Source organism: Aquarana catesbeiana, linkage group LG01, assembly GCF_042186555.1.
Source record: "Aquarana catesbeiana isolate 2022-GZ linkage group LG01, ASM4218655v1, whole genome shotgun sequence".
Taxonomy (NCBI): Eukaryota; Metazoa; Chordata; class Amphibia; order Anura; family Ranidae; genus Aquarana; species Aquarana catesbeiana.
In genome coordinates, this window is record NC_133324.1 from 825,275,135 (window position 1) to 825,287,615 (window position 12,481).

At 41.6% G+C, this 12,481-nt stretch overlaps 1 protein-coding gene across 7 annotated transcripts in view; it reads left to right on the forward strand.

Annotated features, from left to right (window-relative positions):
* FRYL (FRY like transcription coactivator) overlaps nt 1-12,481 on the forward strand; it is a 460,530-nt gene that overhangs the window by 419,812 nt on the left and 28,237 nt on the right. For all 7 annotated transcript variants that reach the window (XM_073608470.1, XM_073608466.1, XM_073608467.1 and 4 more), the window contains 5 exons: nt 263-337; nt 517-693; nt 5,823-6,023; nt 8,734-8,904; nt 11,492-11,742. In XM_073608470.1, coding sequence (XP_073464571.1) covers nt 263-337; nt 517-693; nt 5,823-6,023; nt 8,734-8,904; nt 11,492-11,742 — 875 coding nt within the window. The remainder of the gene's footprint in view (nt 1-262; nt 338-516; nt 694-5,822; nt 6,024-8,733; nt 8,905-11,491; nt 11,743-12,481) is intronic.

Below are 12,481 nucleotides of genomic sequence, written 5' to 3' on the forward strand. Positions count from 1 at the left end.
GATGTTTCTGAATGGTGCAGCCTGCTTGTAACTTGTAAACTTTTAAGATTTAGAATAAGTCATGATTGTAGCCTGCAATCATTGCTTTGGTTGTGCTGCTATAAGGAATTGGGGTATTTGGAGCATCTGATGAATGTAAATGTTCTGTCTGCCATTAATTGATGTTGTTTTCTGACTGTTTCTCATTACTGCTACCTGATTGATAAGAAGATGCACACTGTTTTTGCTAATTTTCTTCTCCATGATGACCTTTCTTTTCCAGAGGAGAACTCGAGAAAAGTTAATGAATGTCCTGTCACTGTGTGGGCCTGACTCCGGTCTCCCCAAAAATCCATCAGTAAGTGTGACTTGTTGTCTTCGCAGCTGCTAATTAAACCCGCTTTAATTGCTCTCCTTGCAAGTCATTTGGCTGTTTGCTTAGAGAGCCTCGGCACCTGTAAATTGTCAAACGTCAGCCACACACAGAGAATATGAGTGTTTTTAGAAAGCTTGAGTTCCAATCTCTGCTCTCCACAGGTGGTCTTCTCATCAAATGAAGATCTTGAAGGTGGAGATCAGCAGACCAGCCTGATTCTGAGCACAGAGGAAGCCATTCAAGAGGAGGAAGTGGCTGTTGAGGACACCGGCAGTGAACAGCAGTTTGGTGTCTTCAAGGACTTTGATTTTCTGGATGTTGAATTGGAAGATGCGGAGGTGAGAGCCATGTGTCAGTCTTTTAAATGTCGACCACTCATCTGTGGAAACCCATTAACTCCAAACGATGAAAAGAAAATAAGACTGAATCAGAGCAGATACTTCATATCAATGTAGTTCATACACGTAGAAAACTGAACAAACTCTAGCCATAAAATATAGTGGAATCCAAACAAGGATCTGCTTTGAAGCCTTTTTTTTTTTTTAATGAATCAGTATTTATAAGCTGTGACTACAAGGAAAGATATTTTCTTTGCAGAGCTAGGCTCATAGTCTGTAATCTCTCAGCTTTTCTCCAGGCTATAATGTCTCATTTCTTAAACCGTTCTATCTGCCTAGTTAAAATGTAACCTTGCTACTGGGCACCATTCTTTTACTTTCCTTTCATGACTTGAAATACAATTAGTGACGTGAGGCTCTGCAAAAAGTATTTATTCAGATTAAATCTGTAATCCAGTTTTAATATGGAGAAACCTTAAAGTGATTGTAAAGGCAAAAGGTTTTTTTATCTTAATGCATTCTATGCATTAAGATAAAAAAAACTTCTGTGTGCAGCAGCCTCCCCAACACTTACCTGAGGTCCCTCTCTATCTAGCGATGTTGCAGGAGAGACTTGGCTGCCCGGGACTATCCTCCTCATTGGCTGAGACAGTTGCTGTCAATCAAAGCCAGTCGGCCAATGAGGAGAGTGGGGGCGGGGCCTAGCCGGGGCTCCATGTCTGAATGGACACACAGCTGCGCCTCCGCTCGGGTGCTCCCATAACAAGCTGCTTGCTGTGGGGGCACTTGTCAGAGGGAAGGGGTCAGTAGAGCCGAAGATGGACCCGAGAAGAGGAGGATCCAGGCTGCTCTATGCAAAAAACTACTGCACAGAGCAGGTAAATAGAACATATTTGTTATTTTTAGGCAAAAAAAATAGATTTTAGTATCAATTTCTCTGCATCAAGGTAAAAAACCTTCTGCATGCAGTTCCCCTCTCAGGCCATCCTTATATTTACCTGAGCCTGATCTAGATACAGCTATGTGCACAAGAGCAGAGGCTCTCTCGGCTCTCTCCCTCCTCATTAGCTCAGAGACAGCAATGGGGGCCATTTGCTCCTGCTGCTGTCAATCACAGCTAGTAAGTAGGAAGTGGGGGGTGGGGCTGAGCTACATTCTGTGTGTCAATAGACACACAGCAGAGCTAGGGAGCGAGCATGCACGAGTGCCCCCATAGCAAGCGGTTTGCTATGGAGTCACTTGGTGGGGGGGAGGAGCCAGGAGTGCCAGCAGGGGGAACCGAGAAGAGGATCAGGGCTGCTCCGTGCAATGGTTTTGCAGGTGAGTATGACATGTTTGTTATTTTAATAAAATAAAAAAAAAAATCTACTATTTAAAATCACTGTAAGAATTATTTAAAGTGACATTGTGGACACTTTTCTAACAGGAAGGACATGTTAAATTCAGATACTTAAGCACATTTTAAGGGTGTTCTGGGATAGGAAACCTAAACACTTTATGTGGTGGAGAACTTGGGCCTACAGATTTCTGTACCACGCTATTGGCTATAAAGGATTCCCTTCAAAAGGAGATCCAGTATGTGCAAGAATGGACAGGCCTAATGTCTTGACACAGAAACTGGACCACATTTAGCTATTAGAGCACTGTGTTTTTGTGGCTTATTTGGGTGCTGTACAAAGTGGGACAGCATGCATGTAGACACCTCTAGGTTCCTGCTGTCAGTTTACGACTTTTAACAAGACCATGGGGTCACTATCCTATATGACTGAAAGAGCCCGACTATGAAATTGCTCTCTTCTTAGTGCAGTACGATGCTTTTTGAAATAGATAAGGGAATTTGCATATAATGTATTGAGTTCCAGGTACATATAACAGCCTTCATTTTTCTTTAGAGTTTAACTAATATGAATGTAGCCTCATAAAGGTTTCAATAAATCCACAGATAAACATTTATGGAACTTTAATTCATTTTAGCTACATAGGCCAAGGGCTCTACTTAGGACTGAGCTCAGAATATCTCCATGGACTTTGTATCTGTTAGTATTCAGGCCAAGAGTAGTATAAAAAAAAGTAAATAATATTACAGGTTTTAGGGCTCATTCATATGGGTGTTCAGCCCTGTACAGTGTAAAGAGCCATTTGTTTACTTTTAGTACTAGCACGGAGCTGTGTGCAGACAGCATATATAATGTTAATGGATATGCAACGGCAGTGCAGACAGGTATGCAGGGATGGGTGCAAGCCCCCCGATGCAGAGTCTTTGCGTCCCAGGTCCGTGCACCCTTCCCTGCTCACCTGTCAAATTTGGCTGTGCAGGTAGGTTTGTACAACAGATGCATATCAGTTTACTTTATATAGCTGAGCTAGCTCGGCGCTAGTAAAAAAAAAACAAATGTCAGTTTACCCTGGATGAAGCTGTGTGCCCATGTGTATGAGCCCTTAATGTGACGCTAAACAATAACCCCTTTCTCCAAAAATAATCCATACACATCTACTACTACTACTACTACTACTGCCCTATAATCGATTGTTTCTTACTTTGTTTTTCTGCCTTCTTGTAATTTCCTTGAGCATCCTTGAGTTTAGTGTCACTTTCAGCTGAGAAGTAGTCTCTATATATCAAACAAATTTAAATGGCCAGTTCTAAATCTAAATACCAATTTTGCTAGTTGCTGGGAAGTTTAATGTCAGATAATTAAGCCCTGCTAGATCACTTCAGGCTTGCCCTTTTTTGCAGGTATAGCTATGTAAAACATTATAAATAGGTGCACATGCTGTTTAAAATTCAGTAATACACTGTCCCACCCTGCACTGCACATGCTCAGTTGCTCTCTATTTTTGCCATTGTGCTGAAAATCAGAGCCACTAAAGATTTACTGCTGCTCAGTGGCTTTGGGCTTCAGCAAAATGGCATCCTCCGGCAAGAGGAAACCAGAACAATTTTCAGCACACACTAATTTTGGTAGAATAATTATTCACATGAAATGTACATTCCTTGCTATAGAACACTATTTTTTAATCAAGAATAAAGTTCCGCTTTAAGTCTCTCATTTCCCAGGGCTGCCATGGCCAGTAAATGATAGTCTTCCTTTCCCTGTTGGAATTACAGTTTTTTTTATAAGAGCCCTTTCACACTGAAAGCGCTCGGCAGTAAAGCGGAGCATTTTTAGCGTCGTTTTAGCAGTGCTATTCGGCCACTAGCGGGGCAGTTTTAACCCCCCGCTAGCGGACAAAAAAAGGGTTAAAACCACCTGCAAAACGCCACTGCAGTGGCGCTTTGCCGGCGGTACGGCGGCACTGCCCATTGATTTCAATGGTCAGGGGCGCTATAGCGCTGCAAAGAAGCTGCTTGCAGGACTTTTTGTGACGCCCTGCCACCGCAGCGCCCCAGTGTGAAAGCACTAGGGCTTTCACACTGGTTTTGCAGCTGAGGCTTTTTTCAGGCGCTATTTTTAGCGCTAAATCGCCTGAAAACGCCTCCAGTGTGAAAGGTGTCTAATAAAGCATACAGCAGGAGGGGTCTTAATCACTTCAGGCTAGCCCCTTTTGCATGTATAGCTATGTAGAACATTATAAATAAGTGCCTATACTGTTTAAAATTCAGTAATACACTCATACCCTGCTCTGCACATGCTCAGTTGCTCTCCATTTTTCGTCGCTGTGCCAAAAATGTAGAGTCTGATCTTCTGACAGCCTAAAGATTTACTGCTGCTCTGGGCTTCAGCAAAAATGGCAGCCTCAAGCAAGAAGGAGCAGTACACCCTAATTTTGGTAGCATAATTAATCATGTAGACTGTTTGTTTCTTGCTAAAGAACATTATGTTTGTGAAGTTGTTAAGGGTAAAGTTCCACTTTAAGTGGGAACAGAGCCAGGAGCTATGACAGGGATACCTTGTCACTGAAGTTCAAGTGCAAATTATACACAAAGCCAGCTGGAGACTTGGCCTTTCAAGATCTCACCAGTAACTGAAATATCAGTCTTGTGTAGACTGATTTTTTTCTAATATGGCCTACATTTGATGTTAAGATGCTGTCTTCTGTCATTCTTCAGTTGGTAGTGCCTTAACGGTTAGAATATTTTCTGGCACTTGTCAGTTGAATGAGAAGAGGGCAAGGGCTTCATGTCAACTCTGCCCGAAGTCCATGCTGTGTGCCTATAGCCTAGGATACAAGGGGCTCCACAAGGGCACATACGTTGGTTTAAAGTGGGTACTTGCCTGCATCACATCAGTAGAGTAGTTGTTGGAATGAGTACTTCTTAGGCCATGACAAGTTCATTTGAAGTCTCCAGATTAAAGAAAGACCTATAGTAAGAGAATATGCAATTGCTGACATCTCCTGAAAATACTAGTTGCCTGGCCTTCATGCAGATACAGTGGATCAGTACTGCATGTATGCAAATCAGGAGTTGTGTGTTCCTGGCCTGCACGCTATTTCCGGGACACTGACTCAGTGTTAAAGCCACAGGCAGCTGGGCAACTAGCTTGAATGAGGTCCGCAATGACAAACCCTGTTTTTCTCTTTTTGCCAGTTTTCTTTAATGGACTGTGCAGCATGTAAATAGTTTATAATTTCAGACACTAATGATTATTTCCTGGTAAGGTTCATTTCTGATCTCTCCTTTTAAAAAAAAAAAGAAGCTCCCAATTTTTGTCAGCCCTAATGTACCCTATACATTAACATGGCAGTGCTGCTCTGCCCAGCGTTTAGTCTGTATAAGTGATGTTAAAGTGATACATAACTGTTTTCTCCTGCCTCTGTGTTTGTCCTTGTTACTTATGAATATTTGTGTTTTCCTTTTTGCTAACCAGGAGCTGCAGGTAAGTTGCAGCCTGGTGGAGTGGCTTGTTTTAGCTGTGATCCCATGTGGTTTGTGTTTTTTTTGCCATATATAAAATGTGCAAGGTTTGCTGTTTGATTAATAGATATGTATATTGGCCAAGTTATCTGTTCCCTGTCTTGTTCTCGTATCCCTGTTTTTGTTTTTTGGATTGTGCTCCGCCCCCCCCCCCCCCCCCCCCCATTGTTTCAGAGCCATCATATTAATAGCTTGCACTGCTTGTGCTTCTTGATGTTCTATGTAAAATTTGACATGAGTTGCCCAAGTGGTCTTTTATTTGTCATCACAGGGTGAAAGTGTCGACAACTTCAACTGGGGAGTCCGCAGACGTTCATTGGACAGTATTGACAAAGGTGACACCCCATCTCTTCAGGAATGTCAGTACTCAGGAAGCACTCCTAGCTTGAACCTAACCAACCAGGAGGACACGGACGAGTCTTCAGAAGAGGAAGCACTGACTGCTAGTCAAATTTTGTCCCGTTCACACATGGTATGACATCATAGTCCATCTTTGACTTCCATGCACTTTCAAATTTGTAAATCTAATGCCTGACCATAGTAGACCAAAATGCTTGTGTCAGATCATTTGTTTCTTCTATTGTCTGCTACTTATGGAATAGTTAGGACTGCTATTGCAGTTTGTTTACTTTCCTACAGTAACTTTGCAGGTAGTTGACTTTTTGTGGAAGTATGCTCTTTAGCAAACCATAGATAACAGTGTAAAAGTGTACTTTACTACATTTTTGGTTAAGCTTTATTTATGCCCCTGACTCCATTGCCGGGTATCATTTAGTTTTCCTATTGACTGAAGTTTAAAAAAAAAAAAAAAAATGCTCCAGGCAGTCAGAAAAGGAGAGATGATGTCATTGTATCTGGACAGACTGTTAATGAACCAACTTTACTTTCAAAAGTCTGGTTTCCTGTCTGAATTTCCAAGCAGCCAGGTACTTTTGACAGAGAAATACAGCCAAAGCTCATTTGGCTGTACTACTTCTGTGGATCACAGGAGTGCAGTCCGTTCTGTGCTCCTGTGACCCATTTTCAGCAGACAGCAGGCTGAAGTGATAGAGTCGGTCCAGGCTGGGGAAAAATTGTGGCCATATGGTCGTGATCCACTCTGATGCCTTAACCAGCACTCGGCTTAGCCTCTCAGCGAGTAGCTGAGAGCCTGAGCCAGCCACTCCCGCCCCCTCCACAGCCCAGAGCACTGAGAACTGAGCGATCAGCGGCCCTCAATCGTTCAGTTTTCAGTCTTAGAGCTGGCAGGGGAAAGATGCAGCATCCACCTTGGTAAGTACGATTTCGGAAAAAAAAAAAAAAAACCCATACGTCTCTTTTTAAAATGCAGCTGAAATTTCCATGCAAGAGAAGTGGTAGTATACTCACCTTTTGGCCTCTTTTGTCTCCTGCTTTCCCTCCATTCTAGTGCTGTAGCAGTTTGTCAGACTCTTCAGCATTCAGCACATCCAGGAGTGTTGAATGTCTTTTTCCCCCACTGCGCACTGCAGTTTCTTCCTCCAACCCTTACAACACTACAGAAATAAGCAGTTGCTTAAAGAGACAATGCCACCAGCTTAAAACATTTGCACCAATAAACACAGATATTAAAAGTTTACTTGCAGGAATTTTCATTTCCATAAAAATTTTATATTTATTTGCAATGTGTCTTTAAACCTTCAAGAAAAAGTGAGTAGTCTATTTCCTAGCAAAGCCTCCTGCCTCATATGTTATAGCCATCTGCTCATTTGGAGTTATTGAATTACTGCCTGTACTCGGAGCTCCTCCACTCTTTTATGCAGTTGCTGGAGAGGGAGCAGAGGGGGATAGTATAGAGCAGTGGTCTACAAACTGTGGCCCTTTTGTTTGCCTTTTATCAGGCCCTTGGGACACTTTTCCTCCATCTGACACCATTAATGGGGCATTATTCTTCCCACTCATACCAATGATGGGGCATTGTTTACTCCCGCTGACACCAGAGCATTTTCTACTCCTACTGGCCACAGTTGGCCAAAACCAAAGCCTGAAGGACAGTAAACTGGTCCTTGGTTTAAAAAGTTTGGGGACTTCTGGTATAGAGTGTTACTTGAGTTTGCTGGGGCTGCTGACATAATATCCAAGATGGCATATCCCAGCAGCAGTCTCAGGGCTTTTGGATGTCTACACAAGGAAGCTTTTGCAGGTAAATAATATGCATAAAATATGTTAAATCCACTATGGGAAGATTTTGGTTGAAATTAATGGTTTGGTATCAGGGCTCTCTAAGGGATGGGAAATGGATCCATTGTGCACAGGGAGGGGACACAGGCATCCAACACTCACATAAGTGCTAAATGGTGAGAGGAGGTAGGACAAACGAGCCGCTGAAGAAGAGGAGTATACTTCCACTCTATACTTTCTCTTGCCGGAAACTTTCTGCTACGATTTTGTGGAACTTGACAGGGTCACTTTAACAGCTTTTTTTTATATATTTACTTTAAAAGCTTCTGTCTAGGGATTGCTAGGGAATTGGAACATGATAGAGGCAGACATTGAATAATTTGCCGTAAAGACTAGTAAGTCTGTCCAGCAGGGGAGACTCACAGTATACAGCCAGCTCAGTATAAGCAGAAAACCTACTATCATCATCTGTTGCTTTCTGGCTACTGTTAGCAATCTTGTGGTCCAAGATATTACCTCTGAAATTGCCTTTTTTATTGAGAGGAGCAGTTGCCCACCCACAATTTACCTTTATATAGCCATTCTAACTCAGCCAGTGTTAATACATAAATTTAATATAAATTTTTTTTTTCACCAATATTCTTTTTCGACCAATTTAATACCATCCACTTTGATGTATAAAAACTTATGTGTGCTTCTTTTAATGATAGTTGATCTTTAAAGTGAACCTGTAGCTAGGCTATGGTCATTCAAGTATTTACCTCTGTAGCTGCAGGCATTATTGAGCAATTCATCCCCTAATTTCACAGATGATGCAGTAAGGTTTGTCAGGTCATTCTCTCAGCAGCTCAGCTCACCCTGCTTCCTTATTCCCTTATGTCTGGCTTTCTGTCTACATGAGATTAGAAGGTTGCTTAGTCACTGCTGGGAGGGGGAAACAGAGTGAGCTGAGCTGACTTATTCTAGGGCAAGAAACTGGAATTGGGCTTTAAGCTGCTGTCTCTGCTGTTGTGACTGTTTTATTTTGTGCTTGTTTCCTGCAGCTTAATAATGACTCTACAGCAGAAGACAACATGGCTGACCACGTGGACCACTTCCTCCAGCCTCAGGACTCACTCACTAATGCTCTGACAGAGGAAGTACTGCAAACCAGAGCTGAGACCCCCAGTGTGGAGGTGACCCCTCCAGATAGCGCTAACAGTCAGCTGCCTGAGGTGGGGAGAAATCTGGGCTGGTGCATGGCTGATCTGGGTTCCTTTTAGTTCTGTCTCTTAGATTTTCTTTTGATTTCATGCAGCTGTCCTACACATCAAAATTAGATCTTTTTAATTTTTATTTTTAATATTTCTAACCTGTTCGGGGTCTTAATCACAGTATTATTTATCATTATAATTGCACGCACCCCAAAGGTTACAAATATTTCTGTTAAGCTGTTACTGTTTTTGGTGAATTGGTTTATTTATTGTACAGTTTTGGGCATGGTTAAGTTGATTCTTGAGCAATTTATTTCTCTGTGGTGCTTCTTTGTAGCTGATCATTTTATTCATTGTGTGTGATTTGGGCTGTAATTGGGGTTAGGACCTCAGGCCAGCTCTGTTAGTGATTGATATTTTGTAGCCATGGTGACACAACAAAGTCCCAGCTTCACAATGTTAAATGGCCAATGTGTGGATGAGAAATGGCAACTAACTGGGGACCAGTCATTTGTAAGTATCTTTATTTCTGTCATAAATAATTAATGTTTTGCTGAGAATCATGTGAGATGTAAATACTACCACTGATGTAATTGAGCCCAGAGTGGCAAGAAATGAAAAAAAGCACATGGCACCTACGGAGTGATTTGTGTGAAACATAGATACAGTTAAAGACTTGTTCCCTTTTCTTAATAGAAAAGGGAACAATCTGCTAATGGCTGGGAAGAGATTTTAAATATAATTTCCTTTTTCAGAAGTGTTTGTTACTCCCAAGACTTTTTGGCATGACTGTAGCAGGCGATGCTCAAATTTGTATCACTTGCTTTGATCAGGCCATGTATGACCAGCCTTAAGAGAGCCAGTCATGATTGGGCTGCCACAAGAATGTGAATATTTGGTCTAAGTGTATGTCAAGCAAATGATTTTTGTTTTGGATAGTATGGGGTAGGATCTGAACCTTTGGGTTTTTACTGCTTCATGGGGCTTCCTCTTTCAGTTCTGGTGACACCTGTTTCACCCAACAGAAAGTAAGGTTAAAGTAGAACTAACGGCAAAACTTTTTCATTTTGGATAGCATAAGGGAGTCTTATAACCCTTCAGGGCTTTTTTTTTTTTTCTGTTATCTGTGTCTCATTGGGGAGATTTCCCTTCACTTTCTGTCCCATAGCCATAAAGGAAGTGAGAGGAAATCCCTCCAAAGTGAAGGGAATACATGATTGTCACCAGAACTTGTGTCCCAATTGCAACATTTCCCCTATATTCCTGTTTTGAGGACAACCCAAATTGGGGGATTTTTCTTTACTTTCACTTTTGATGATAATGTTAAACAGGACAAATAGAGAGGGGGAATCTCCCTAACGGGCACAGACAGCAATAAAAACTGACAGGTAACAGGTCAGCTTGACCCATATTAACTATGTAAAGTGTGTGAAAAGATGGAGTTTTTCTTTAAAACTGAGCTTAGGCATAAGCAAATGGTGTCTAATTACAAAAGTTATGTATTCTTACTTGGTGTACTTTGAGTATTTCCTCCAGATCTGTACAGTAATCCAGTGTTAAACTTTTCCTCTATGCAGGAGCTTCCTGTAATAAAGATCGGTCACACAATGACAGCTTAAGGCGTCCAATGTGTCCCCACGCCAATTCCAGCAAGCTAAACAAAAAAGCCAACTACCTCAATTTATAACTAGCTATAGCTAGCATTTAAAGTAAGGTGCACATAGAGCCAAAAAGGTTGTACCCTTTTGTTTGCCATCTGTTATATTTCATTGTATAACTGAAACACTATATGGCCAAACGTATGTGGACTGTCCTCCACATTATTGAAATTAGGTGTTTTCAGTACACGATACTGTTAATGCTACAACATACAGCACGAAAATTGGGTCATTGTAATTCCACAACATACAGTGCAAACACATTTTGGATAATTGTGCGCTTCCAATCTTTTTTGAGGAAGACTACTCTGTTCCAGCATGACTGTGACCCATAAATTAATACATGTTTTGACACGTTTGGTGTGGAGGAACACAAGAGGCTTTAACAGAGCCCTGACCTCAACTCTATTAAACACCTATGGGATGACCTGGAACATTGATTGTAAACCAGGTCTTCTCCTCCAACATCAGTAACTGAGCTTACAAATGCTTTTTTGGCTAAATTGGCACAAATTCCCGCAAACACTTGAAGAAACCCAAGATCTTGAGGAGACTTTTTGGAAGAGCGGAGGCTGCCGAAGCTGCAAAGGGAGCTGGGGGCAATTTCTATATTAATGCCCATGATTTTAAAATGGCAAACTCCAAAACATATTTTTATAGCAACCCAATGCCAAGACATCTATCTTTTCGCATCTCTGCATAGTCTGGCATGTACGGTTCTTTGTGATATCAAGGTTCTGTGACATTGGAGCTGGAAGATCTGTGTGCTAATAGCAATATCTGCTCAGGTGAGGAAAACTGCATGCAGTGGCAAAAGCATATTCTGTTCAGCCTCATATGAGTCACACAGGATGTCATCGAAAAGCCTTTGAAGTACTGTAATATCAAGGTTATTGTGTGTAGTATTGCCCTCATGGGGTATATTCGTCTGATAACCTCCTTGTTTTTAGGATGCCAGTACACTGGTAAAGGATGAACAGCTGAGCACAGCAAGTGAGGAAACCAGCTCCAATGCTACACAAGACCAGCATGAAGCTTTGGTTTGTCAGGAGACTCTGGAAGTAGAAGAACCATGTGACCTGGAACCACCAGCTCCAGGCAGCCCCCAGGACTCTATCTGTGAAGATGAGGTTACACTGGCTTTAAAGGAGCTGGATGAGCGATGTGAGGAGGAAGAGGCAGATTTTTCTGATTTGTCCAGGTCAGCTCTTTAAGTCTGCAATGTGAATTATCTTATGTATATAGTTGTGCTCAAAAGTTTGTATACCCTGGCAGAAATCGTGAAATATTGGCATTGATATTGAAAATTTGAGTAATCAGGCCAAAAAAACTGTCTTTTATTTATAGATAGTAATCATATGAAGCCATTTATTATATTATATAAATCATATCCTTAAATAAAAGACAGTGTTTTGGCATGATCAATCATATTTTCAATATCAGTGCCAAAATTTCAAGATTTCTGCCAGGGTATGCAAACATTTGAGCACAATTGTAAGACTTGCTGTTGTTGTTCATAAATGTTAAGGACCTGCGACAACGGACGTTTGGCTTATTTTGATGTCATCAGTTTGAGATGCCTCTAAGATCATCCAGAATTTGACAGGTGCATTCGACCTGCAGGTGACGACCTCCTGACCTGCTTAAAGCAGGTTTTGCATTCCCTAAACCCATCTAGGAATGCAAAACCCATTTGACACAATTTCCTATAAATCTCAGAAAGTTTTGATTGATGTAAAACGCAGCTCGCACAGCTGCAGAAGTGTGAACCGGGCCTAAAACGACATAGCTAGTAGAAGTGAGGCAAGAGATTTATCCATCTGTGTTGTATTGCTGTATTTTATTTTCTTTCAGGTGAAGTCTGAACAAAAATAAACTCTGTGTATGGCCAGCTTTAAACGCCCATTGCCCTCTCTTCCTCTATTGTACAAATCTGTGTG